The 27,896-nt window shown below is 40.3% G+C and overlaps 1 protein-coding gene across 1 annotated transcript; it reads left to right on the top strand.

The window, feature by feature from the left end:
* The first annotated feature begins 83 nt into the window (after positions 1 to 83).
* On the top strand, positions 84 to 27,693 carry AAGAB (alpha and gamma adaptin binding protein). Its single transcript, XM_050967604.1, has 10 exons — positions 84 to 177; positions 9,241 to 9,431; positions 10,554 to 10,650; positions 11,548 to 11,637; positions 14,880 to 14,963; positions 20,510 to 20,592; positions 21,534 to 21,627; positions 23,297 to 23,401; positions 24,052 to 24,101; positions 24,680 to 27,693. Exons 1-10 carry the CDS (start codon positions 105 to 107, stop codon positions 24,755 to 24,757), a joined length of 945 nt encoding a protein of 314 aa, XP_050823561.1. The 5' UTR covers positions 84 to 104; the 3' UTR covers positions 24,758 to 27,693.
* Positions 27,694 to 27,896: the final 203 nt, after the last annotated feature.

Below are 27,896 nucleotides of genomic sequence, written 5' to 3'. Positions count from 1 at the left end.
AGTGCGCTGAGCTGCCGCTTCCCCGCCCGGACGGTACCATTCACCAGGCCGGAAGGGGCGGGGCTTTGGGAGGAAGCGGAAGGACGGGGCTGCCGGGGGGAGAGATGGCGGTGGCGGGTCCCTGTGTGGTGATAACCAGCTGCGCTGCCACCTTTGCCGGGGAGGAGCTAGTGAAAAGTGAGTAACGGTCCGGGGGGGGCAGAGCTCTGTCCCCCCCCCCCGTACTGGGTTCCCCCTGCCCCCAGCCTGTGGCTCTGCTGCCGCCGGGGCCCTTCTGCCTGTCACCCGGAGCGGCCCGCTGGCTGCTGACAGCCCCGGCTCCTCCCACCCACGCCGAATTAACGCCCGTTGCTTGTCCCTGCTGCCCCGGGGTGGGGGCGCGAGCCTGGCGCTGCTCCGAGAGAGCCAGGCGGGCTCGGGCCGGGCTCGCGCGTCCTCGGCAGAGCTGCCGGAGGTCGGGCTGCCGCGGCTGGCTTGGCGGTGGAAAGCGCCCGCCGAGTCGGACCTCAGACGTGCCCGGCTGAAGCTGCGGGGCTGGCAGGTGGCCCTGCCTGTGTGAAAACGGCTCAGACTTTATGTGGTGTCACTGCAGTCAAGGGGGAACCTGTAGTGGGGCGGGGTCACGATCTTCTCCGCTGTACGGGGACCTGTTAAGCGTCTCCACGTGTCCTTCAGTCAAGCGTCGTAACCTCTGCTTAATGGCATCGGTCACAGCAGCCCAGGAAAGGTTTGAGCTTTGTGGCTTAAGCATGTTATTGACACTAGATGCTGTGGCATTGGGCAAACTCTCTTGAGGATTTTATAGATGTTAAAAGGGGGAAAGGGCAGGATTTTGCCCTGTACCCTTCATGTGAGGGCCCTCCAGGCCAAGGAGCAGCTGCCTCATTGCTCTGGGACCTGCCTGAGAGAAATGATCACAATTTGTTTCACCCAGATCCCCTATGAGGGAAAGTAGCTTCCTGTGAAAGCCTGTACATAAACCAAATAGTTTAAGGTTCCAAGTTTGATGTTCTCCTGGGGATCAAGATACACTTTTGTAAAAGAAATGACCAATAGCCAGAAATAGCTAAAATGTAGGGAACAATCTGCATAAACCACAAACCCTGAAATCAGACATTGTGAGCTTCTGTGAAGTATCTTAGAAAAATGAACTTGTGTTTAGCTGATTAAATCAGGTAATTTTAAAATCAAATTCCTCATGAGGGGACATGAAAGGGGCATAGTTCTCCAGCATTCTGATATTTCCAAAGACTGCAGTGCCTCTGAGATCATGCTTTTTTAGGCAGGACCTGCTCCTTAACAAGTGAGGTCCTTCTGTTTATAACTCCAACTTAGGTTTGTTTTAGCAATACCAAAAACTAGAGGGATGGAAAAATCTCTTCTTCCCACTGCTTTTCTCCCCTCACTCAAATATTCCATGACATTTTTGAAATTTCCGTGCATTTGGCCCAGATTCAACCTGTAGCATGCAATAATGCTTTTGACTTCTTGGGGGATGAGGAATAGCATTCATATGGTCTGAAAAAGTGATTTTGATCACATGCCTGGTATTCAGAAAAAATTGCAGAGAATGTTCAGTGCAAGGAGCTAATTTTTTTTGCATAATATGATTCCAGGGATTGGTAACCTGCTCAGGAAGAAGCTTTTGTTTAATGGTTCTACAAAAATTGTCATGGTTTATCATTCATCTGTAAATGTTCAATAATTAGCACAGCTGCGTGTCCTAAATAGTAGTCATGAACTGGCAGATGATTTAGTATGCATGTAAATGCATGCAATTACCTAATGGGTACCAAGACAAGTAACAGATTAAATCATTCACTTTCAAAAGGCTTACAACTTTAGGTGGGACTTGAATGGCAGTACAGATCTTTAAGTAAAGACAATCACATCAATGCAACTGGTCAGCTTTAAGGTTGTAATTTAAACCATTGAAGTTCTGATTTAGTCAGCATGTTAGTTCAGCACCAGGAGAAAATTATGGGAAATCTTACCTCTGGGGAGTTCTATTGTTGCTGCTTGTTTGTGAGAAAGTTATATGTTTTCGTAAAGCACAAAATTGTGAGGTTGAAAGTGTCTTAGAGAGAAATCTAAAGGACTTAAAATAAGACAGGGTGGTGATATCCTGATTACTTGATGATCCAAAATAGGATTGGAAGAATGTTGTTTGAGAGCTATGGAAGTCAGAACTTCTAAGTGACTCAAAAAAACCAGATTTGACTTTTTTTTAAATAGTAACCACTTTGAAAGGCAGCTCACAGAAGAGGAGAGAGATTAAGTGGAGATTGTAAAATAGTGACAGGTATTTTAAAAAAATTAAATTGCTGATGTGTATGTGAAAGTAAGTCACATGACCCAACTGGAATAGCGGAACAGAGAACCGAGGGGCTATCTGAGGTTGGTATTTGGATGAGGGCTAGGTGGCTGCCACTCAATCAAGACAAGACTGAGAGGAAATACTAGCGGGTGGGAGAAAGATACTGGTAGAGTTTGCAGAATTTGGGCTGTCCGCATCAGTTTAACCAACAGTGTGAATTTTAAAATGATTTAGTTAAATCAGTGCACCCTGCTTATATAGATATTATAGTGGCAGTCTTACCAAGGGAGTGGTATGGCCAGTTGACACTGAGACACACACACACACACGTATGTACGTACGTACGTAACTGAGATGTGCTAGTAGATCCTGTGTTGCTCCTTGAGGACTAGATAGCATTTCTTTTTGTTAAATCTGAGCCTTTCTTTTCAGCTGCAGGGACCTTATCACCATTATCCATCACTTTGTTACTTTGAGATTGGATTATTGTAATGTGCTCTTTTTAGGGCAATGCATCAAGACCACTTGGAAGCTGAAACTAAAGCAGGATTTGGTGCCCTCTTATTGAGCATAGTTTCCTACCATGAGCGCACTCTGCAGTTCTCTAGGATCTGCCTCCAATGGGTTTCTGGGTCAAAAATCAAGGTATTGGGTTTTAATTAATAAAGTCCTAAATGATTTGAACTGCAGCTACTTTGGAACTCTCTTCCCCTGTGGTCTTCTAGAACCTAAGTTTGGTCTAAACTTTCAGGCCTGTTGCAAAGCTCTTTTCCCCGCTCCCTCAACCTTTTACGGAGGGTTGGGGGTGCCTTGAGGGCTGGAGGGATGTGTTTTGTTTCAAGATGCAATGAGCAGCCCTTCATACTTTACTGCATGACTGTTGTATTGTGTGTGACATTATGTCAAAGCACAGGATGGGCACCTGCACCTTAGATGTATTTAGTTATCTGAAACAGTCTTGCAAAATGATGATGTTGCCACTCCAAACACGGTATACTCGCTCAGATCAAACTTTAAACACCCTGGTGGACCAGGGAGGTACTTGTACAGCTAATCCCTGATGCTTGGTGGTTCTCTCTGTCTTTCAGAAAAGGGATTCTTAAACGTATTCCTTAAAAGTTCTTTCTTCCTGTGTAACTTTCAGGGGATATTTCTTATAGTTGCTTTCCACCAGGTGGCTCTCAAGACACAGAATATGAGAACTGCTAGTAGCATACCTACCAGACCAGAGGAGATTTGATAGTTCAGTTCTTTAACGTGTTTTACATTGTTTTAGTCAGTGTTAAAAAATCAAGAAAGCTTTACTGTAATCTTTGGGAGAAAAGCTGCAACAGGGGATTTGCAGTGGTTTTTAAAAGAACATTACTAGTCCAGTGGTAGTTAATACTAGACATAGCAGGGGTGCTTAAGTTTTAGGTATTTGTTTTCTCATAGCTGTAATAGAGCAGTAAATTCAGGGTGGGGGGGGGAAGAGAAGATGGACAGACCTTCAGCTCTGTAGCTTATCTCCTGTGACTTTTCTCTTAAATATTCATATTCAGCTCATTTTAGAGGTCATACTTGAAGCTTCTAACGTGCTTCGGAGAGTCCATTCCATACATTAGATGCCTTCCATGTACAGAATGTCTGCTGAGCTTTTGATATTTTACAAATGGCATGAATGTGATATGCCACCTACATTCTTAAGTTTGGTGGTGTCTTTCCTTCTCAGAATCTTTCTGTTTCATTTATCTTCTCTCGTAACAAGACCAAAAGGAACACCCAATGAAATTTGAAAGGCAACAAATTTAACTTATCGAGGAATATTGCTGCCTCTGACTATCAGAGTCCAAGATCTTAGCAGTATTAAAAGAACTAGATATTTGTATGGGCAATGAAAACACTAAACAGAATTTTAAAAAAACCTAAGGAATATAAATAATTCATGCTTTAAGGCATAAGCCAGCCACAACTGCCTGGGGTTAGAAAGACACTTCTTCTATGAATAGATTCCGTAAGTATTAGGGAGCTTCTTGTGTCTTGCTCTGGGCCAAGCTGATACGCCATTTTGGAAATGTTAGATTTTCAACTTTAAAGAACTTTAGTCCTTGGTGGGTTGCAAGAGACTGGTCTTGAAACAGTCAAAAATGCCATGTTTTTTACAGTGCTTTTAACATCTCTGCTTGGGCCAGTCCAGTATTTCCTGTTGTGATTCTCGGAGCAAAGGAGCTTAAACATTAACATTTCCTCTACAGTTGAAGCCTTCTTAAAAAAGATGTTATATTTGTGCATGTGACATTCTGTGAGCAGAGTCTCTTTGGGGCAGGACTGGCCCCTGAACCATTTGGACCTGTGGGTGCTATTGTAATCTGAATAACCCATCTCTGTTCCATGAAGAAGACAGCCAGAGAAGTCAGTCCAATAGGCCTGCCTGCATTTGTGGTCACCTAGTGAGTCAGTTGGTTTTCTAGACTCTTTGGATGTTAAACCACTGACCCTCTTGATAGTTGGGAAGATCAAACATGAAAATGAGTAATTCTCTAAAGACGTACGTTTACCGAGACACGTGCTCTTGCCATGATATCAGTTTTCTGGAAATGTTTGTTTTGGCCAAATGCAAGCAGAATTTGAAATGTTTTTTATCCTAAAAAAATATTTCTAGAACTGGGTGTGGAAAGCTTTCATTATAGTTGAGAATCTGTTTTTGCATTAAAATACAAACTTGTCTTCTATTTTGGGAAGAAAATTCATGGAAACGTAGTACACTATGTACAATATATGAAACAAATTCCAAGGCGGAGTAACATTCTGGACAATTCTTAATTTGTCTAGACAGTTTATTTCAGTATCTCCATACAGCCTCTGTTTTTACGGCAGAAACAGAAGGCAAAACACTTAAATATCTTAGTATAGGTAGTGATTTTTAGTGAGAAATCTAACTAATGGCAAACCTATTGAAGCTGTCAAAAATAAAGTATCCAAGTGGCACTTAGTTTTGTCAGCAAGAGTAATATATAGAATTGGGACTTCACGGTTGTGCTGTAGATATGTAGGAACTATTCCAAACCTCTAATTATTTTTATGGGAAGTCATAAGTATGCAATATAGCTCAAGGCTAGTTATAAAACTAAGATATCTTCAGTATTTGAGTTGTTTTGTGTACAAGAGTTTTAATTCCACATGGTTCTTGGGGAGAAATTCCACAATATGACTGGCAAGGTCATTCTGTTTGGATGAAAAATGTCTATAATCAGAAGCAGAACAGGGTGAATGAAAGTTGCATGAAATAGCAGAACCTTAGTGGCTAAAAGGAAAACAAAAGTTTGTGGGTTTTTTTTTTTGTTTTTTTGCATTCTTTAATTCTCTTAGAGGCTTAAACTTTGTCTAGCAATTTTGCCTCTACTGTTTTGTAATAATTTTAGATTTCTTATGCATGGAGCTGATGTGAAAGATCTTCCACAGTGAGGTTTAGGGAGCTATTTTTAAAAACACATACATTTCCTTTTTGCATGCACGTTTATAATTCTTACAGAGTTGGCTAACTTAAGAAAAAAGAAGTGTTTCCAACAGACTCTTTTCCTCATTCTATTTCCTTCTCGCTGGTCATTCAGTGAAGTTATAATGCTGATTTTGTGACTTTACACTAATTTCAGTGGCAACAGACTGTCAAACAGTTATAGCTTTGTTAAAGGATCAAGTGGAGGGAGAAGCAGGGCAGAGATAAGAGCTCTCAGACAAAAATATCTTCAGTAGCAAAAGGGAAACATGAAAATATAAGGAATTTTTAACTAAATGATTGAAAATCTTTGTATGATTTCAAGGTGGTGGCAGGGAACAGCTTTAACATAACTTTAATAACTTTCACTAGCATTGGCAACTCTAAACATTCATTTCTAAGATAACTTTCATAAGACAGATTACTAAGGTGCCAAAACATGCTTTATGTGGGAATTAAAAAAAACAAAACAAAAAGCCGACCACAGTATAGCTACTTCTAGGCCAGACTAATGAACTATATTTTACCTGCATTTGAAACAGTGTGCTACATATACTCGCCCTGTAGAAAAAGAACTGGTATTCATGTATTTAGAAATGCTCCATTGCTTGTTTGGTTGTTACTTGCCAAAAGAGTCCCTGGATTTTTCAAACAATATCTTAACTACCTCGACTTTGCAGCAGAATATGAAATTGTAGTATTAGCAATTTGCTAGTAAACTGCTTGTGCAGTAATAATTGGCATTATTATATACAGGACTTGTTAATATCCTGAGTGTCAAACTAATATAAATGGTAGTAGTTTGCCGTTGTACTCAAATCTGGCTGTAGTAAATCAATATTACAACCCCCCACTTTACACTAGAAACAAGTGTTAGTTTTGGCTTGCAAAGGACACTTAAAACAATCTTTATTCTAAATAAAACTGATGTATGACTCAGTGAACAGCTCTGTGGATTTTGGAAGGAGATGTCACCCTTCAAGAGTTTCTCTGTTACTGAATGCTAAGGACAATCTGCTAAAGAGATTTCTGAAGGTTGTGTGTGATTCAAATTACTTGAGGAGGTTTAGAACTGAAAAACAGTCCTCTTCCACTAGCTTGTCTAGACTAGAGACTTGGGTGTTTGCATCATAGCAACTGATGGCATCACCCAGCCACCAAACACAGAGAGTTCTTTTCTTAGGTGTCTATAAGGCCATAAAATGGTGCAGGGTAAATACCGGATCCTGCGCACAGTTTTTGGCAGACAACTGTAGGAAGAACTTTCTCAGATGCTGTTGAAAGTTACTGATAAACAGTAGACACTAAATTTAAACATCTTCATGATCTAGGATTTTAAACTGTTTGTTTTTAGAAGTGAGCTAAGAAGTTTTTAAAAAATTATATATTCATCCAGATTATTTTGGTTAGATGTTGTAGTGGCCCCTGGAGTATACTATGACCATGGATTTGCAGACTAACAGTTGGTCACATAATACTAGGGAATCCAGAGTCAAGATTTGTTTGGCCTTGAATTATCTTAAATCCTTTACTTTATTTCTTTTGTTTTCTGGTTGTTCCGTGAACATTCTTATCAGAGTGGACCTTGATTATATTAAAAGCCATTAGTTCACTCTGACAATAGAAAAGTAGTAGCACCAAAAATGATAAATGTTGCTAAAATAAGATGAAAGTTGTCTTGGAGGTTCTGTCATATACAACTTATTTATCAGAAAAGTAGGCTAAAGAGTTATAATCTAGGTGTGGAGGAGCCAGTTTGTGGAAAAACAAGGTTTATGAAACTAGAATAGGAAATTCTTTTACAGATTAGTCATCTGTTACCAAGGTCAAATCTTATCCTCTAATTCCTTCACTGCCTTCCTCTTCCTACCAAGCTCCTCTGCTTCAATGTTGTAAACAGAAGTGTTATGCACATCTCTGTTATGTGGCATCCACTGATGTTTGAACAGCTGCTCCCGCCACCATCTATGTGTTCCAGTCCTTCCCATCTTCCTTCAAATCCCACTATAATCCCCATTTTCACTATGCTGTCCTTGCCAATGAGACTTCCTTACCTACCTGTATTTAAACTCTTCTCCCATATATTGTAAATGGAATTCAATCAAACTTCTTGGAGAAGAGACTTGGTCTTTGGAAAGCACTGGGAGTTAGGCCCATAGGTACTTTTGAAAATCCTACTAAGCATCTATCTATGCCTTTAGGCACCTAAGTACTTTTAAAATCTGACGCAGAGAACTGAAAGATTGCATATTCCATTTCCAGTCCCCTGAGCCTTTTGGTCCCCCCAGAACTGGAGTTCTCTGATAGAACTGTATCCATTAATGTGAGTCTGTAACTTTTTGAAAAACTTTGATTTTGCCCAGTTTGATCCCAATTATGCTGACTTTCAATGCTATGTAGTTGTAGTTCTTTGCTACTAATTATAATTTAACTCCACCAGGTGGCTGTCAAACTATGTGATAGCCTAGGCCCTAGAGGCAATGTTAACTTAAAGGTTACTCCTAAATAGTCCACTACGTGAGCCTATAGTAAGTTTTCAGAGTATTGCTTGGGACTTTAATTGTGGCTCCCGTAGAACTCCATATAGGAATCTTTTATAATCAATCCCAGCTCAGACACTTTGCTTACCTTCCAGGCCTGAGAGAGAGCTGTCTGCGGCTTGAAAGCTTGTCCCTTCCACTAACAGAATTTGGTCCAGTAAAAGATACCTCACCTACCTTCTAGCTCTCAGATCCTGGGACCAACATGGCTACCACCCTGCAAACAATTAAACGTCTGACAGCTGATAATTTACTCCATCATCGTGTTGTGCGTTTTCAGTCATAGTCAGCGACAGTTTCTAATGACTTTGGCTACATGTATTTCATTCCATGCCCTTATATTGTTTAAAAGATTGTTGTGAACCAAGTAGCGGTTACTAGTACAGCCTCTTGCAAGTATATGAACTTGGAGGAACATACTTGCAGATTTACTTCAGTGTTTAAGTAGGTAGGCAAAAGTGACAAGAATTCTCCTTTTTTGTCCCAGCTGGAATTTGGATGAGCACCCATGATAGAAGCCAGCCCTGCACCTTCAGTATTTAAGCTGCCTTCTTATTTCTTCCACAAAACATCCTTAATGTGCTGCATGGTGTGCATTGTTAGATGCAATCCTGCAGAGCATACTTACGGCTAGAAAAAACTGTATTAATTAAAATAACTTCGTAAAACTTTTCTGTAACACTTGCTTGCTACAGCATTTATCTCCAGGCTAGCATTAGTCTAGGCTATAGTAACAAGTTGGGAAATAAGCTTTTGGAGTCAATACAAGTATTGGTAGTTTTTTAATATCTATTCTGAGTATTACAGTCCAGCTGAATTTAGCCTTATGTCTAAGACTTTTCTAGATGAACTGTACTCTTGGTATTGGCTTTACCATCTCATCATGCGTTTCTCTGATTTTTGTATAGGCATCATAGGAACAGAAGACCCTGCTGCAGATGTGTCTACAAGCGGGGGCGTGAGATTTTACCCCTGGACAATAGACAATAAATATTATTCTGCTGATATTCACCTGTGTGTGGTACCAAACAAATATCTTGTGACAGCAGAAATTGCTGAATCTGTCCAGGCGTTTGTGGTTTTCTTCGACAGCACAATAGTAAGAATGTTTTGTTCCTGTATATTATCTTCTCATGCACTATCCTTGGGACTGTTGCTATAATTAAGTCATCTTTATGTTCCTCAGAGCCTATGTTGGTTGCTTTCTAGGCTGGTCCTGTAATGCAAGCTAGAGCAGCCTTAAATTATGCCTCTTAACAGTGGTCCTTAGGAACCATTATGGCAATTAGGGAAGCCACAGTTCCTTGCCCCACCATCTTCCCTTACGCCAATCCCAGGAAAAGAGGTAACAAGAGCTGGTACTTCACCATATACGTCAGATATTCCTGCTACATTGGGGCCATTCTTTTCAGACTAGTTGTGCTGATTTTAGAGCTGGTTGATGCTAGTTGTGCAAAGCTGCTATAGCACAGCCAGGGATCAGGGCAGATATTTTTAAGGATTCACCCTCATCCCTTTAATGAAAATAAGAGAGTCCCAACATGGTCGGAGTCATCCAAACAGTCTTTCAGTAAAATCAGCAAAGGCCATGAGATTCCTAATACTTCTAAGGCAAAACAAAAAAAACAAGGAGAAAATATCCATTTGGGATAGAGAACCTGTCACATCACTGAACAAGAAAGGGCACAAATCTATTTCAAGCTCCCTCCCATTTGAGGGACACCTTTCACCTGGCACTGCAAGATTCTCTCCAGATAAACTATCTGCAGCAGCAGTAAAGATAATTAATTAGCTTCAGTGATGCATGAACTTTAAGCCTCATTGAAACTGCTTAAATGTTAATTTATTATGTAACAAATTAAAAAATCCTAAATAATCTAAGTTAGGAACGCTCAGTTAATTTGCATAGCTTGAAATTTAAGATCCGAACAAGTGAGATGAACTCAGCCACGGGGGACGCAGGATATTTGCTGTTCCTGTTTTTCTCTGGTTAAAAATGCATAGTTTAATATATTAGTATTGTGAACATATCCTAAGATATACCAACTGTACAACACAGATGACCTGGCATTGCTGTTGGAACCGTAACCCACTCATTTTGTGACTGTCTCTTTTTAACCATGCAGCTTTAAGCATTACATTAACAGGGTTTTAAAGATTCATTTTAAAGTTGCAAAGTGCTTTGAGGTGTTCATACAAGAATCTTGTTTTTTTCCTCCAGAAATCTGGTCTTGACAGTGTCTCTACATGGCTTCCCCTGGCAGAAGAATGGTTACCAGAGGTTATGATCTTGGTGTGTGACAGAGTATCTGAAAATGGTGAGATGCTAAAGGATATCAGAGTTTGGCTGGAAAAAGTAATCTTGCATGCGGTTTTCTTGGCAAACTTACTACAGTTATATCTTATGGTATATGGATAAGAGCTTTAGATTTGACAGGGAAGAACTGAGTTACTCACATGACTGATGATTGGATGGAGCCTTTTACTTTAATTGCAATTTAAATCCAACCTAGGTTGGTAGTGACATAAGCGTACCATCTGATGGCTGCTTATTTGTCTGAACGACATGCATGGGCTGGCCAGTTTCTCGAGGACAAGTGTACACACTGAAAAGTCAACACCCCCCTCCCCCATTTGGTACTTATCAACACCATTGACAGTATTAATTGGGAGGTCACATTACTGAATGGGCTGAAATACACTTGCCTGTACAGGTGGTCCACGTGCGTCCGAGTTGGGGCATATCAGTAGGATCATGGGGTACTGACTGCAGTGTGAAGAAAGAAGAGTCAGCCTTTTGGGGTCATTTTCTTGTGTAAATCCATGTGCTTTTATTGGATATAAGAGCGAGCTTGATTCCGGTGTTGCCATGCATTGTGCAAAAGCCAATTAATTTAGCTCAGGATCGAGCCCTTAGTAGATGTAATCCCTGTTATGGCTTTTCATGTACACATCAGTCTCAACTCTAATTGCAAAAAACAAGAATTTATACATGATTTTTAAAGAGGGAAACAGTGATTTAAGCTATGGGGCAGTTTAACTCAAAGGCCTTTAGAATCTTTGTGATGTTAGTATTTCCTTTGTTCCCATACAATCAAAGCAAGGGGACAGGTTTTTTGGGAGTGGGGGAGGGTATAAAAAACTTCTGCACTGATGGTAGTGCAGAGATTAAAAAATTAGATCTTTAGAAAGCAGCTTATGTTTGATAACCTTAGGTGTGAACCGACAAAAAGCTCAAGAGTGGTGCATCAAACACAGTTTTGAACTGGTGGAACTGAGCCCAGAGGAGCTGCCTGATGAAGACGGTAGGGTTACAACCTGTTATTTTTAGAATGAGTAAAATTACAAAGCTGATTGCAAGCCCCTTTCAATTGCTTCACAATTTGTTTCTGTACTACCAGGTTTGTCTGTGGAGTACTCCGATTTAGAGCGGTGCTTTTCCTGTCAGGGCTAGGAGGAGTTGGTTGTTTCCTCCAGGCTTATCTCCTCCAAAATACACTGCTGGTGATGTAGCACCTACATAAAACCTGTTTTGTGTTCCCTCTTCTGGCTCTGTAGCAGCTGTTAACTAATCCCAGTGCTTTGATGAGATAGTTGATGGTCATGTACAAAATAAACATTTATACTCAATTTCCAGATCCATTTGAAAGAAAAAAAAACTGGTGGTGGTGGGGGAGGGAAGGATGTATTTTTATAGCTTTGAAGACTTTTTAAAAGCACCAAATATAAAATACAAACATTGTTTAATGATCTCTTGTCTTTGGGCTACTAAATTACCTTTTGAATAAACATGTTTTTAGTTTTTGTTTTGAGAGAGGTGTGTGTGCGTGGTCATGCAGGAAACAAACCAGTTTCAGAATCACGTGTGCGGCCATGTGTTCAAAATTAAAACCCATGAAGCAAAACCGGTTGTGTCATGTTGATATCTGTGACGACAAATGTGATATGTTCTGCTCTTGTGGTTGAGTTCTGGCACCTCCTGATGCAGATCTCCTGTGTGTTGAGAAAAGGAAAGCATTTACTGCTTCAATAGAGCCAACACAGTCAGCTGTATTCCCAAACATCAGTTATTCACTACTATTTGTCAGTTCAAATACACTGAATGTCGTGTGAATGCACAACTGTCAAGGAGAGCTTAATTTCACCCGCAGAATCTCTATGCAGAAAGTTACAAGGGTCTATATTTCACAGAGCCTTCATTACTGGTGCTGTACGAGAAGGAAAGAACCCAACTCGTCTTTTAGATCAGTTTGAGTTTGCAGGCCTGGCAGTTAGGGAAAATAGCTTGTTTTGACTTGTAAACTGAGCTCAATTGATACAGAAGTTACTGGGAGACAATTATGAAACCCCATGGTATCATTTTTAATCACTTTTCAGAGTAGGGTTTACTTTAAAGTTACTAATGCTTTCTTTCAATGGAAATTTCTTTTAAAATGTGCCTTCTTTTTAAAGTGTGACTCACTTGTTTAGATGCAAATAAAATAAGCAATATTAATAATCAGCCAGGATGTTAGTTTTTGAGTGATGATACATAAACTCTAGCTCTCATACCTTTCTAACGTTAACATACTGAATCACCGTGGCTCAGACATTGAAGGAAATACATTCTAATGAGTAACTTGTTTCCCCTGTAAACCTGTTGCATGAAATGCTTAAACAGGAATATAAAATGGATGCAGCACAGAAATAGTGCCAAGATCTGTTAAAAATTACCAAAGGAGCTGCTTCAGTTGACTTAGAGCTCTCATTGTGACTACAAGATCAGTCAGCTATTTTGTGTAATAAGAGTAGGAACTATTAATTCAGCCTCATGACAATCACTCCGATGCTGTGTCTCCTGAGAGACCCCGCTCTTTGGCTTTTTGTTTGTATTTTATACCCAAGGGTCACTGGCACCTTGAAATCTATTTTTTAAAAGGCGTTAAAGGTAATGTCACTTCCTAGACCTGCCCCTGAGTCATCCCACAAATGTTCATGGGTTTTTTGTTGTTTTTTTGCAGTCATATTTTCCAATCCTAAAATGTTTCTCTCCCCTCTTTCGCTTTGTGAGAGACCTCCACAAACAGAGGAAACTGACTAATCCAAGGAAATGGTGAAACTGACTATACAAAGTGCTGTCAGATGCTCGCAATAAGCAAACTGAAATAATAAAAATAGCTGTCAAGTTATAGGAACTTAGGAGCAACTGGTGTTAGTGTCCAGAGAGAAGGAATTTTTAGGCTTTTCCTATAATCCTATTCCAATTAATCAAAATGTAATCAAACTTCTTATATTGTGTGTCCTAGAGCTTTTAAATACTAGAGCATGGACATTTTATGAACAGGAAATGGTCAGCTGGCCAAACATCTCTGCCCTATTCAGTGGTCTATTTCAATAGTGAACTGCAGAGGAAAAAAAAGGGGGGGTTGCCTCCTTTTTGGCTATTTTATGGTGTATAAAGATCAAATTGTTGGAGGGATGAGGGGTGGACTGCTTTTTACATTCAGGACTTGTCATAATTCTAGCAGTTTTTTCTATCAAGAGCAGAACAGACAGCAATACTGTGACACCTGCTTCGCTATGAGGAGACAATTTCATTTCCTAGTGTTTCACTTCGTAGCACACATACCTGTAACTCAGATGTCTCAGAAATATGCAAGGGAAATTTGTTAAATATTCAGCATCTCCAACCCTTCATTTTAAGGCTGAGAGAGTTCAATCAATGTTGCTTAGACACACAGAAGACATAAAGCAATGTATTAAAAAAATTACAAAACCTGGCAAAAATGTAGGGTATCAGAGGCAAAAAGGGACAAATGTTTTTCCCTTAGCAGGTTACTTTTTACATCCCTTCACTTTCAGTACCAGTCTGCTCGGCAGCATAGGACAAGCACTCACATGCACAGCTGATAAGTATTCAGTGGTTAAGTACGTAAGAAATTTTTCCAGTGATTAAAAGAGGTCTGTCAGGCCTACTTCTAAAGCCTAACCTAATCCTGAGAGGGCTGAGTCTTTTCAAACCCAACCCTTCCCCCTGAACCTGTCAGCACCACTGCTGCCTTTTCCTTACAGCTCAGCTTAGTGAGGGCTTCCCAAAGCCCGTCTTCCTGCGCAGTCAGTCTCCAGCCATTTCCTACCCATGGGTTCTGTGCAGCAGCAGCTGCTGAGTGCCTTACTTTTGCCAGCTGCTGTCTTGCTGCTCTGTGTGCACTGCAGAGTGAGTTTGCTGACAAGTCACAGCACCTCTCACTCAGTGCAGTGATGGGCCTGACAATGCCACCGCAACACCCCGACGGGCAGGGGGAAGTGATCAGAGCCTCCCTGTGCTGACCTGGAGAGAGCTGGATTGTTTTCTAACCTGACAAAGCCCTGACACTGGTAGTCAGGACCCTTTGGGTTGGGTTGCAAGCTCTAATATTTGGAATCTGGGACAGAGGGCTGCTCTCTGTTCCATTTCTACTGTTGATGCACCATATGACCCTTTCCCCAGTTTAGTTTTCTACTATCATGCACGTTAGGGTTCAGAATCACTTTGATAGGAATTACATGGGTTTTGTCTTTTGTTTAGATGACTTTCCAGAGTCCACAGGAGTGAAACGAATCGTACAAGCCTTGAACGCCAATGTCTGGTCTAATGTAGTAATGAAGAGTGGTATGTAACCAAGGTTTTCTCTGGTGTAAAGCTGTAATTCTGGATAAGTTAATGCCAGTAGTTTTCAGTTCTTACAGTTAGAGTTTTAAGTTCAGCAGGCTTGTAAAGTAGAAGTACTAGATAAACACTTGCTAAATGGTAGATAAAAACAGAGCTCCTTCTGAGTGCTTTTGGGGCTGGCTGTCCAGCAATCTTTTCCAGGTGTCTTGCCCTAAAGGTAAATTTTGAGTCTCTCACAGCATTCCTGCTATACTCAGAACTGTTATGTTGTAAGGAGTTGTATTCAAGCATTCCTAGTCTGTCTTTGGTAAGATAGATAATTCAGGGTCAAATGAAATTAAAGTTCACTCAACCAAAGCTCTGGCAGTGAGGCAGCCTGCCTCTGGTCAGTTCTGACTCTAAAACTTGAAATGAAGCTACTTCTAGTTCAGTGCACTTGCCTATCATGATTATATTGCCTCAGACTGAGCCACAGATCAATTGTTCTTACACTTTTAAAATAGTGGCTAAAATAGGGTTGAAGGAAGAGATTTGATTTTCTGAGGAATTAATTTAATGTGTCCAACTTCATGGAACTGAACATTAACCTCCCTCCCCAAAGTAGGAGCATAATAGCACTACCCTATATTTCTGCTGTCTCAGCTACTGGTAAAAGCAGTGCCCAGACATATTCCATCCTTTACCTTGTATTCCAGAAGGCTGTAGTGGAGACTAAGTTAGCGTACTACTGCTAGTCACCCTTCACAAGATGACTTGAGCGTGAAAATATACAAAGCTCTCCATTTGTGAGCAATGGAAGCTTCAGAGTCCTTGTCTGGTAACATGGAAAAATCATCTCCCCAGGCATGAGGCCATCAAGTAGAGACTGTCAGATTGTGGAAATATCCACTTAGGCTTGGGCTCGTTAAAGGGGAGGAGAAGTGCTGGCCTAGCCTACTTAACTTTTGCAGTATATGTACAACCATCTTTTCAAACAAAGAATCCTTCAGTTGCCCTTGCAAGTGCATAGGCTATCCGAGAAAATGTAGGAAGCTGGATTCTTATGGAACACTTGCCTTTCCATTCACTATTGCACAAAAATCACCCTTCCCCTTTGTGACCTCCTACTGTGCTTGTAAAAACTACCCACCTGGGAGAGTACTATTAGGAAAATATTCAATTAAAGACAAGTGTTTTTCCTTTACCAAAAGGTTATTCACATTATCATCTGTTGCTTTTCAAGTCACCTCTCTTATATATATTTCTCTAGTACCTGGGCTCCTTCCCCCACCCCACACAGTGACAGAGCATTAAAAGGTCTTAGCTAGTTCCTATAACCAATTACCTAATGGTAATGTTTTTCCAGTAGAACATGACTAAGTACTAAACTTGACATTGATTTTTTTTAAATTAACCTGGTGACACTGTCGCATTAAGTCAGAATGAGATTTCAAAAAAGGTTCCAACTGTATATAGCTGTGAGTGTGGTAAAACCAATAGCCATCCTGAGATGGTGTAAATTATTTCATTAGAGTAGAAGACAGACTTATTTATTTTGACAGCTTGTTTCCTGGTTTTACATCCTGCATTTGACAGATGTTATATTACCAAAGAGCAGGACTCAGTCATATGCTGAATTGTACCGGGGGGGAGTTCCCATACATCACTAGTGTATTTTGTAAAGGTCAAGATTCTGGAGAATCCAGATTGCAAGTTTCCGCTATGCAATAACTACGTAGCATTGAGGTACAGTACTACAAACATGTCAGGAAATGAACTACATTTGACTTTCTTGCAGCTTCAGTATACTTTCAAAGGGGCATGACAGAACTCAGTTTGCCTAAATAAAACATTGTACAACCTGCAACAATCCTTTGTTTTCAACTTCCTCCTGATCCTTAAAACTGGCTGCAGCAGAAATAAAATTTTAGCTTCACTTCTGGCTGACCCCTTGCCTTGCTTCTTACCTTTCATGTGAGGGGTTTTTACAGGAAGTGATTGCATAATACTAAGGATTTCTTCTATCATCCTAACATACCATATCTTCTAAACTAGGATCGGCCATCAAGGCTACATCACAAATACCTATTTTATGTAGTTGTCTTACTTTAAAATCAGAAGATTTAGTAGTTTTGTACATTTGTAAGAAACTTTTTTAAAGAATGGGAGATTGGATTCTTAATGGCTTTATAAAGAATGAATATATTAAATTAACTGTTGGAATATATACATGCTTTCATTTCTCCAATAGTTCCAGTTACAGCAGGGGGTAGAAAAACTTTGAAGAGCCTACAGGAGCCTTTTCTATCTCTCCACTAAGAACATGTTTGATGCTTCTTCCATACCCATCTCCTAAATAAGGCAGTACAGCTCTCTATAATAGAGCAAGATTTAGAGCAAAATGGGCATTTCAGTATAACATGGCTGAATTGTAACCATTCAGCCCTAGTGTACTAAAATACCTGTTTTGTGAATAAAGTCTTGTAACTGTGAACTGTTGCCGGTGCAGCTTGGGGTACTTCAGTGAAGGGAAATGCAAAACAAAAGGAAAATAAATAGGCTTATCTGAGAGGCTGTGCAAGGAGTTCCATCCTCTGGCAGGGGTAAAGCAGGTCCTTAGCTGGGTTTGGTCTCAGGAGTCAGATGGCTCTGTCACCTCCATGGATTAGGAGGGGCAAAGTTCTCTGATATAAATAAAACAGTCCCTAGTCTTTGATGTTCAGGACTAGGCTGAGGAAGTGACTGGCTCTGCTACCCCCTTACAATGGGGGAAGAGGAACAGGATATTTGCTGTTTCTATGCGAAAGACTCCTCCAGCTGACTTCCTTTCCTGCTTAAGTACTTGCTCCAATGAGCCCAGGTGGAGACTGAGCAGGTTCACTGGGGTGAGGCCAGCTAACTAGTTTTCTCCTTTTTGCAGGGAGTTAACCCCTTCTCTGCCGGATGTAGTGAGGTATGTAAGCCTGATTGTTTGAACAAATGCTGACTGCCAATTTCCAATGGGACAAAGCAGGCATTTTTAGCATTCATAACCAAGATAAGGATTGTCAATCTACCTCTCTGATCTAGGACTAATTATTACCTATTCTGAACCTCAGATCAGAGTTTTGGGGACAAATTCCACATCTTGACATGGAGGAGAAAGCTGTTTAAAAGCTGCTCAACAGTGTAGTATGTTCATTCTGCAGTTGTAGATCAAGATATGCAGGCAGAGTGCAGGAGAGGTAGTCAAAGGTGTAAAGTTAATATAATCTTCAGCTGGATATGGCCACAACAGCTGTGGGTGAGGGTGGGGGAGAATGGTATCTATTGAAACAATGTAGTAAACATACCCTGGTTGTCAAATAAGCAAGTGTGGTGCTCAAAATGTTGCTCTGAACACAGAGCTTGCACTTCAGAGCTGTTGCAAACTTTGGCATTTGTGAAGCTGTGAAGAATCTGTTGCCAATAACCTAATGGACCCATAAATTATGCCAGTTATTTCTGAGGGAGGGATTTAGCTAATTTTTGGGTCCTGGTTCATAGGAAGAACACTGTATAATGCTTCCCCCTATTCCTGAGCTGTATCCAGAAGATAAAATAATCTTGTAAGGAGACTTCTCAAAGATGTAACTGCAACGCCAAGGTCTGTATCTTCCTACTCACAGATTGTGAGAAGGGAGCTGTTTCTCTCTGAGATCACTGCTGTATGGGGCAGTACTTTCAAACCAGTATACCAGGTTCCAGACAAGCTTGCAGAAGAGGGGGCAAACCTGGTGTCATTTCTCTATATAACATGAGCTCTAATTATACACATGGGAAGCCACCAAGACCTACACTATTAATCACAAAATCCATGCCCCTTCACATGCAGGAGTGTTCTCTCTACTACTGGCTGACTGTAATGTCCAACCTACTTTCAGCTGACTCAGACTGCCTAATAATCTTTAGCTTTTACCACTCCTCCAAAAGACAGCTTTTCTGCTGCCTACAGAAACTTTTCAAAACTCTCTGTGTTGGGCTGTGGATTCCACTATATTATCACTTCAGCTCATGCTAATTTAGTTGGCATACTTCAGATGCTTTCAGTCTTCTTGCAGTCGTAGGTTTTTAAGGTGATCCAGTCAGCTAGACTGATTCACTTCTTCCCTGAGCTTCTGGCAAGTAACCTGTTTCATCAATAAAACTGTACACAGTAGAGCCAGTTAAAACAAATACTTGGTAAAAGGCTAAAGCTAACTTTAAAAAATCATGCACTAAACCCAAGCACACAATGACAAACTTTATTAAAGAGGAAAGGAGGTCTCTGCAATTATTTGAGGGATTTTTACATGTTTTCCAAATAGCTGATCATTTTGGTTTTAAAAAAATGAAATATTGTATAAACTACAAATTGAATTGGAATGTGCATAAAAATTACATCATCCAAGCTGGAGTCTAGAGTTAAGTCATTAGTGCAATGTTAATGTAGAGCAGATTTCTTAAGAAAAATTTTTTTTTTCCTGACATGAAATCTTGTGTTTTGAAGTATAAGCAGAATGTTATGTTCTTCTAACTTTTCAGTTGACTAAGCCCTCTTATTAAGAAAATACTTTAAGTACTCTGAGTCCACTTTATCCGGCATGCAAATAATTATAAATACTTATGTCAGTACCAGCCCTGCAAAAATATTTGTCCTAACACTTAGTGTTGCTTGTGTTTAGATTTGTCTCTGCTTAGTAATACTTAGCAGCTTTAAAAACCCATTATGCTAGAGGTCAGAGAGGGGAGGGTAATGAACTAGTTTTAGCTTCATGTTGCTGCCTTGGTAAGATTTTTAAGTGTTAAAATATGCATAAAAATGGAGTGTCCAGAACATCAGAGAGTCCGAGTAAACATTGTACTGTGCCCGATGGACCCTTACATGAATCCTGCATAAATTATTTAGAACTATTGTTCATGCTATTAAAGTGTGTCAGATTTAGAGGACAGAGCTGTATATAAACAAAGGTTATTGTGGCATTTCCTTTGTGGAATAACAAACATTCATGTCCATTGATGGTGCCTGCGGTACATGAAACACACTCCACTACCCTAGTTAACAACTAGTGTACACTCCTGCTGTGTTTTGAAAATAATACCAAACTGAGTTTCTGTTGGACTGGGAGAGTGTCTGGCAGAATCCAAGCTCCAATCACCTTTAACTTGTTATTTAGAGACCAGGACCTACAATATCCAATCACGCTCTCACTTTTTAACGCCTCCCACAACCCTTGTCCCCCACTCTGTCACTGATTTTACCGCTTAAAAATAATGCTGCCATATCAGTGGTTTTGGACTCGGTCCTGCAAACAATGGGACTGCTCCTGTGCATGAAGTTAAGCATGTGTGTCAGTGTTGGCAGGCTCAAGGAGATTGCTGGGGTAGGCCCCAACCTTATTTTAAATCAGCATATTCTAGGTATTTAATTTTTTTTTAAACGATACTGGCATACGTTTAGCTCATGATTTTTTTAGGTATTCCCTCTAATAGACTTCATGTTATCTGGTGAATTGCTCATTGGGAATAGTGTTGCATTTTCTATTAAACTAACACTTATTTTTCTTCAGACAGGAATCAGGGCTTTGGCCTTCTCAGTACGCTAGCAGGTGCAAACTGCAGTATTGGTTCAGAAGAGAACCAAGATACAAAAGTAAACAGTACTTCTTATTTCTCACTTCTTTAAAATCAGTGTTTTTCCTCCTTGCCCTGCCTCCTCCCTGTCACACAGTGTGGTTACACCCTTTGTCTTCCACCTTCATTTTCGTCTCCCTCAGGGGCCACTTCAAGTCCTTTCTAAATGCAGTGTTAAAGGAAATACCCTGCGTAAATGTTATGAGGCCTGAAGACTTGCAGCCTGCATTTTTCTCAAGATTACCTGTAAGATGAATGCCCTTAGTAACTGCATAGCTGTCAGCTCATGACTGTGAACTGTTGCACAGCACAGTTCCTGGGAGCTCTGTAACTTTCCCTGGTGAAACTTGGTTGAATTTTCAATGTGGGTGTTGGTCATAAGCTCTCTGACATTTGTGTAAATGCTTTCCCTCAGACAGCAGGCTGGAGCCAAGGAAAAGTTATACAAAACTCTTGTCAAGATGCTGGGTTTTTTCATTTATGTCTAGGAGTAGTGTTTGTGCCAGATTAGAGCTATGGTTTGAGAGATTATTTTTCAAAAGCCGTAAGTTGTCTGCAGGAATATTATAGCTCAGGAAAATGTGTACCATGGTAGCAGTACATACATCCACAGTTCTGTACAGCACTTAGGTGCTCTATCCTGAAAAACTTGCATTTTAAGATACATATAAAACAATCCCTTGAAAAGACTTAAGCTTTCAAGGGAAAACACAAAGCAATTTAATTCTTGGTGTTGTCACACTGCAGCTACATTTGATCTGTAGCTTTAAGTCTTTCACTCAGCTGAGATTTTTTTTTTAAATGTGAGTAAGAAGATCAAGAATGCTTCTTCTAAACACTCGTTAGACTTTCATAAATGTCTTACTCTCTGAACTCCTGTTGGCTTCCTGAATGTTTGAACTGGAATAGAGAGAGCTGTTTTGTCTTGGTTATAGTAATAACTGGTAGTTTCCCTGACAGCCCCATCCACCAGCAGTGGACAGAGCAGAATCTCATTTAGACAACAGAGGAGATGTAGCTAGCACAAACAACTTGCAGATTGACAGCATTGTAGGTAAGTTCTTCCTTTCCTTAGTAAACAAAATTCTGATGAGCTTTGTGGGGTGAGATAGAAACTGAACCATGATGTGTACAAAAAAGGAACATTCCCAAAGAAAACTCTGTGGGAAGAGAGCCATTACTCATTACAACTGGATGAGTTTGTGGCTTAGCCCTCTGGCCCGTAGATTAACCAGTATCCAGAAAGTCTCCAGTTAGAAACTGCATTAATAGTACTTCTCTAAAGATACCATGTTGACTAGATGCCTGCTCTTGAGACTTTTAAGCAGAAGACCAAGAGCAGGAACTGAGTGTAAAAAACTCTTCAGAGAAGTGGAATTACAGATAAGCAATTTCCCCTTTTGTTTCCAGCTTGTTTGTGGCAGAATCTTGCTTTAAAGAGACAGTACACAAATCTATGCCTCATCTTTTTTCTACATGTCCTTAGCCTTAATTGCTGGCAGCAGTCTACATTTCCTACCATTAGATCAAAGATTTTAGCACATGTATGTATTCCCTATTTTAAAAAAAAAATTGACATGAACAACATGCACTTGCAGTTATATGTGCACCTCTACGCTGGATAGTGACAGAAGGCTAATGGTTCCTGGCCATCCCCATCCTCTTCCCCAAAGATAATAGCATAACTGGGGTCAGGGGGCCAGAGCCCCTAGAAACTAACTACCCCTCTCATCAAAATCATGCCCCTTTTTGAGAAACCAAGGCCCAACCCTGCGAGGAACAGATTCCCTCAGAATTTAAGAAAGAGGTTCCACTCACAGTATTGCCAACTGAAAGCATTCAAGTATTTCTCCACAACCACGAGGGCTAGAAGCATTTTTTAAAATGAAAGCTGGGATCCTCCTGCATGACTACAGGAGCTGGTGCTTTAAGAAAATCTCGAACCATCACAAGACTATCACCATCAAGTTGTGAGAGGAAGCAACACTACACTCATCTCAGAGTAGCGACCAGCCTCATCCCAAACTGCTCTTCAGATCACTGGAAGAGAACACAGAGAATTCCTCTGCTTCTGATGGAAAGAGGTTATAGGCTTAGTTCTTTTACAGTATGGAAACAAAACTAAAAAAAATACTTTTCGGGTTAAGACCGAGATTTAAATTGTTCCCTGTTCACAACATTGAGAGTAGAAATATAAGAAAAGTCCCTAGCTTCCAACATACAGTATTTAACTTGTTGGGCCAGGAGCTGGGATGTATTAGAGGGGACTAATATGAAAACTTCTAAACTGCCTGGTATTGAGTGCTTAACAGAGATTGTCCAACTCCTAGACTTTTGGGGATTGATGATGATGTTTAGGCAAAAACCAAGTCAGCACTTCGATTTGTAATGATCCCCAGCCATTTCTAAGGCAGATAGTGTTAAGAGCAGCAAGAAAACATCTTACATTCTGACATTTATAGCAATTTTAAACCATGTTCTTAAAATCTGATAAAGTTCAAAACACTTTGTAATGTGTGTCATGTCAAAACTGAGTAACCTAGTAATTAATGACATGAACCAATGGAAAATTCAAACCTTTTATTCATCACGTTGCAAAGGGAGCCAGGAGTCTCACTAGTACTCCATATATTATTTTTAATATCATCCAGCAATTTATCAAACTAACATGCTAGCCAGCAGGAACAGTCTGGCTTATTTCAACTTTAATATGCTTATTTCAGATCCCATGTTAGATATGGATATTCAAGAGCTAGCCAGTCTTACCACAGGACAAGGAGACCTGGAGAATTTTGAAAGACTATTTTCAAAGCTGAAAGAAATGAAAGGTACTGTACCTGTAAATGAAGAGCACACCATCAGTAACCCAACAGTTATATTAAAAAAGCCAGTTAGCAGATCTGGGAACTTCATTGTGTCCATCTGAACGTCTTGAAAGTTATTCTTCTAGTGGGTGAAATCTTGTTGAACACCTTGATCTGTTGTACTTTCCTTTTCGTCTTAACTAGTATTGATCTTGAAAGCAATAGTCCTTTGTCAATAAAACTCTCATCATTGTAGGTAAATAGTGCTTTGTTTTTAAGAACATCTAAGTAGGTCCCACCGGAGTAGCTCACCAACATTCTGCCCTAGCTTTCTATCATGATCTTGTACTCCACAATCTTCTATAAACAATTCCACAACAAGAATTATTTCATTTTTAAAAAATCTAGAACTTCATACTAATCTTGAGGTTTAGAAATGTTTGAGAGGTGAGATCCAAAATACTTAAAACCACTGAATTTCTAGTGTAGTTGAATTTTGGAAATCCTTGCTAAAGTCTCCACTCCCTCCCTTCCCATGATTTTGCAGTAGTTCAGAAATGGCTTTCCAATCCCTCTGGAGCACTGCAGTAGGCCATCTCTGTCTCTCTCAATGCTCAGTAACTCTGCTAACCCTTGAGGGAGACAATCTAACATTACTCTTCTTTTCTCTACAGAAAAGGCAGCAACATTGCCCCATGAACAGAGAAAACTACATGCAGAGAAGGTGAGGTCTGAAACAAGAACGTATATTCTCCAGACATGTAATTAGAGCTCTTTCTAAACAGCAGCTACCCTTCAGGATTTTAAGCAAGGAATGACTATTTCATAAATAGAAAAATATATCTGCTGCTGCAGCTCTATACATATAGAGCATTTTCCAAACAGAATACAAATGATTAAATCTTGTGAATGGGCCTGCTGCTGATCTCCCAGGAAAACAGCAACAATATGGAATTTTACAGTTATCGGAACTTCAGAAATCATGCAGTAGAACAACTGAAGGCTTGAACCAGCTCCTATTGAAGTCAATGGAAAATGCTCATTGACTTCAGCAATAATTAGATCAGGCCTTAATGATGATAAATTTCACAAACCGATTTTATCTTGCAGAGATTCTAAAGCCTTCTAAATTGTCACATCCATTTTGTTGGGATTTTAGCTGGAGAAAGAAAATAACATTTCAGCTAGGAGTACTGTATATAGCTGTTGCTACTGTGTTTAACTCCTGCTCACTTTACATTTATCAGCATATAGCACAAACTTCAAGTGTCTTGAGCTTGTTTTGCTACCTTTGACCCACAGGTGGCCAAAGCATTCTGGATGGCAATCGGAGGAGACCGAGATGAGATTGAAGGCCTCTCCTCAGATGAAGAAAACTAAATTAGCTGTAGCTGTTTGTAGGAGAGCTGATGCAATATCCTAAAAGTAATGCTGGACATTTCCTACAAACAACAAACTCATTTTTTGCTGAAGCTGCCATTGGACTTGGTTTGCTTAAAAATGTTAAGTGATCCTCCTTGCTTATCATTGAAAGTAACACATTCCATAACACCTGAAATGGCATTAGATTGTGTTTGTTCTCCTGCCTGTATTCTCTCTCTGTGTCTGGCTATACTTTTAAAGTCAGTGTGCACCATCTTTACCGTAAGTAGCAGACCAGTTTATTTTTTCCAAATAACCATTTTTGTTGTTTCCTTTGAGTTTTTAAAAAACAATCACCATCAGTTGTATTTTTTCGGTGGGATTGTCAAATCCATACTTGAATCTGAGCTCAAGCTTTGAGGCCTGGATTGGTCTCAAGTTTTTGTGTAGAACTAATTTACTGGCTTAAAGGAACCAGACTTGTATGAGCCATGAAGAGAAAACTGCTGAATCGCACTCTATTGAGCGATGGTGGAGGAAGGCCCCAGGATTAGTCCTGTTAACTGATTGCCATCAATGTTAAAAATGGCCTAGGGAAGGGCACAGGCCTACTGCTGGTGAATTTTATCCTAAATGCCTAATAAAAGCCATCCCCTCAGCAACACTAAATTGTCACATGACGTGCCTTACAGCCTTAGGCACCTGTATTTAACCGGGAAACTAGAACGTCTTAGACCACCAGCAAGTGGGAGGAGTATTGCTTTGTAGTGGTATTCACTGCTAGAAAAAGTATAGTAGATTAACAATGAGTGTACTTAGCAAAGCATTGCTCTTCCCCTCCTCTTCAGTGTAGATGCTCAGTCTGAGTGTGTCTTTTCCTCCCTGGACATTAGGAAGCAAAGACTGATTGGAGATACATTTAGCGTATGAGCATATCAGGCACCATTGAGATAATCACTATGAAGACAAGAAATCTGAAAGGAAGAAAGTGGGGGATGCGGGGTAAGAAGGTAAAGGAAATGCAAGTTACCAGTTCAGTACTTTTCTCATCAAACATAACCAACCCTCAGCAGAGAGCAGATAAGGATTCAGTGAAAGGAGGTGGGACCTACCTTAAAACAGTGGCCCATAAAATATCATTCCATGATAACTTCAGCAGAAGAGAAGCCACTTTAGATGATGCAACCAGCAGTCTTGCAACTATTCAGCACAAGAGCCAAGGCTTTTCTAATGCTCCTCTGGCTTATCATGTGCAACCACCTGCATTCTCTAAGCACGTTCCCTTACCCCCCTGAAAATAGTCAATGTCAAGACAATCTTTTTTACTTTGAAAAGATGAAGAGCTTTTACTTTTCTGATCCTTGAGCCTCAGTGTAAATAAATTTTAGGGATTCTTGAGCTGATACTTTCAGTGAAACTCCATAAATGCATCTATAAAAGCTGAATTTCTGGAAGCCCCATGACAATAGGGTCTTTCGCATCCACAGAACTTAGTCTGTTCTTTTGAAGAAGAGTTAGGATCAAATGAAGATGAAACAGGGTGACAGGAACACTCTAAGCCACAAGTCAAAACTGAAAATTGTAAAGCCATGATTAATAGCAACTAATGCTGCTTTGATAGTAGTTGAGGCTCAACTGTAAGGACTTGCAACTTGTGGTCCCATCACAGCAAAGTGGACCTTTTTGAATGGCAGTCTCTTTGTATGGAGAGACCTTTCACTGCCTCCTGCCTTGGTGTCCAGTCATTTGTGTGTTTCTCCTTCAACTGACTTTGCAGGAGCCATGGGAAAGTCTCAGATGTCCTCAGGCAAGAGTCTAAAGTGAAAGGCTGCAGGGATGGATCTGATTCCTTATACTCAGACGAGGGGCAGGGAGGCACTGCTCTCTCCTCAGAACCATCCTCCCAGTCAACAGCATTGGAAACCAAACTGAATGGCTTTGAGACAACTCTCTGAAACAGCTTTCTTGTTCTGTTCTTTTCCATCTCATCCTGTTCTGTCCTCTTCTCCAAGTAGAAAGAGCTTTGAGGAAGAGATCATGGAGTTAAATTATATTGAGTGATAGTCTTTCATGCCTCCTTGCTTCCTGGAAGGCAGAGACTTTACCCTTTGCTAAATATTTGGTCATGTGGTGGGCAGACACATGGCAAAAGAGTAGAGAAGACTCATTTAAATACACTAAAGAGCATCATTTATTTGAATGCTTTATAAAGCAGATTCACATTATACCTCTGGCAGTAATTTAAGATCTTGACTTTTTTTTTTTTTTAAAGTGCTGGCAGCTGAAGCAATATACACCAGTATGAACCCAAGGAATGAGTGCACCAATCCAACCTAACCCCCCCCCCCCACTGTTAAATGGGAGGAAGATGAGGGGGGAGGGGTAAGAAGTCTTTAAAAGACCAGCACAAATTGATACGATTGGCAGTATTTGGTCAGGAAAATACCAGGACTCTAGAACAGCGGTGACTAGCCAGGATTGTCAGCACCATACGGGGAAAGGAACACAGCACGTGCTCCCACTAGCACTAGTGGTCTAGCCACTGTAATTGCCATTCGTATCCACTGGTTCTAACACTTGCCCCAGTGTGTTAGCACGTCAGAGCACTTTGAAACAGCGGAGTGCTGTAAATTCGTATCCCAGCAGCTGCACTTTAAACAAAAATCTATTCATGAGTCAAACTAGCTGTTGTGGCTAGAAAATAAGATTGGAATTAAATTCAGCATCTCAGATTATTGAATTGTATTTTTTTAGATTAAAAATGTGTGTGGCGTTTTTCCCCATTTTTGGCTGCAATATTTCTTACCATGATAGTAGAGGTTTTAGAAATACATAAAGCAAGTGTTAGTGGAAAAGCAAAATGAAAAGCTGCTGTATCCTCTGTTTAGGGTTTTCTTTAATGTGTAAACATTGTAAACATGGGCATGGGCTGATTAAAATGCTATTTAAATACATCGGTCACAGTTTGGAAATAATCCATTTTACTCTTATGTTAGTAGTTAAGTAGGGACATGGCTTGCAACAGGTGAACTTTTCTTAGCCCTTGGAAAACTGGTATCCTATTGGCTCCATGGAGCTTTCGATCAGGCCCTTTTGGTACTCTACTTAACTGCTAAGGGTCAAGGTGTTGGCTACCAAAAACTCCCTTTGCAATTTC

The sequence above is a fragment of the Gopherus flavomarginatus genome, chromosome 9, assembly GCF_025201925.1.
Source record: "Gopherus flavomarginatus isolate rGopFla2 chromosome 9, rGopFla2.mat.asm, whole genome shotgun sequence".
Lineage (NCBI taxonomy): Eukaryota > Metazoa > Chordata > Testudines > Testudinidae > Gopherus > Gopherus flavomarginatus.
The sequence above is the reverse complement of the archived record's forward strand: the minus strand, read 5'-3'. Positions and strand labels throughout refer to the sequence as shown.

What these genes read in the sequence shown, in the direction of transcription:
- AAGAB (XM_050967604.1), top strand. Translation starts at nt 105, where the DNA reads ATGGCGGTGGCGGGTCCCTGTGTGGTGATAACCAGCTGCGCTGCCACC. An exon ending in TAATGTAGTAATGAAGAGTG is followed by an intron (nt 14,964 to 20,509) that starts GTATGTAACCAA and finishes ATTTTTCTTCAG; the next exon opens with ACAGGAATCAGGGCTTTGGC. An exon ending in AAGAGAACCAAGATACAAAA is followed by an intron (nt 20,593 to 21,533) that starts GTAAACAGTACT and finishes TTTCCCTGACAG; the next exon opens with CCCCATCCACCAGCAGTGGA.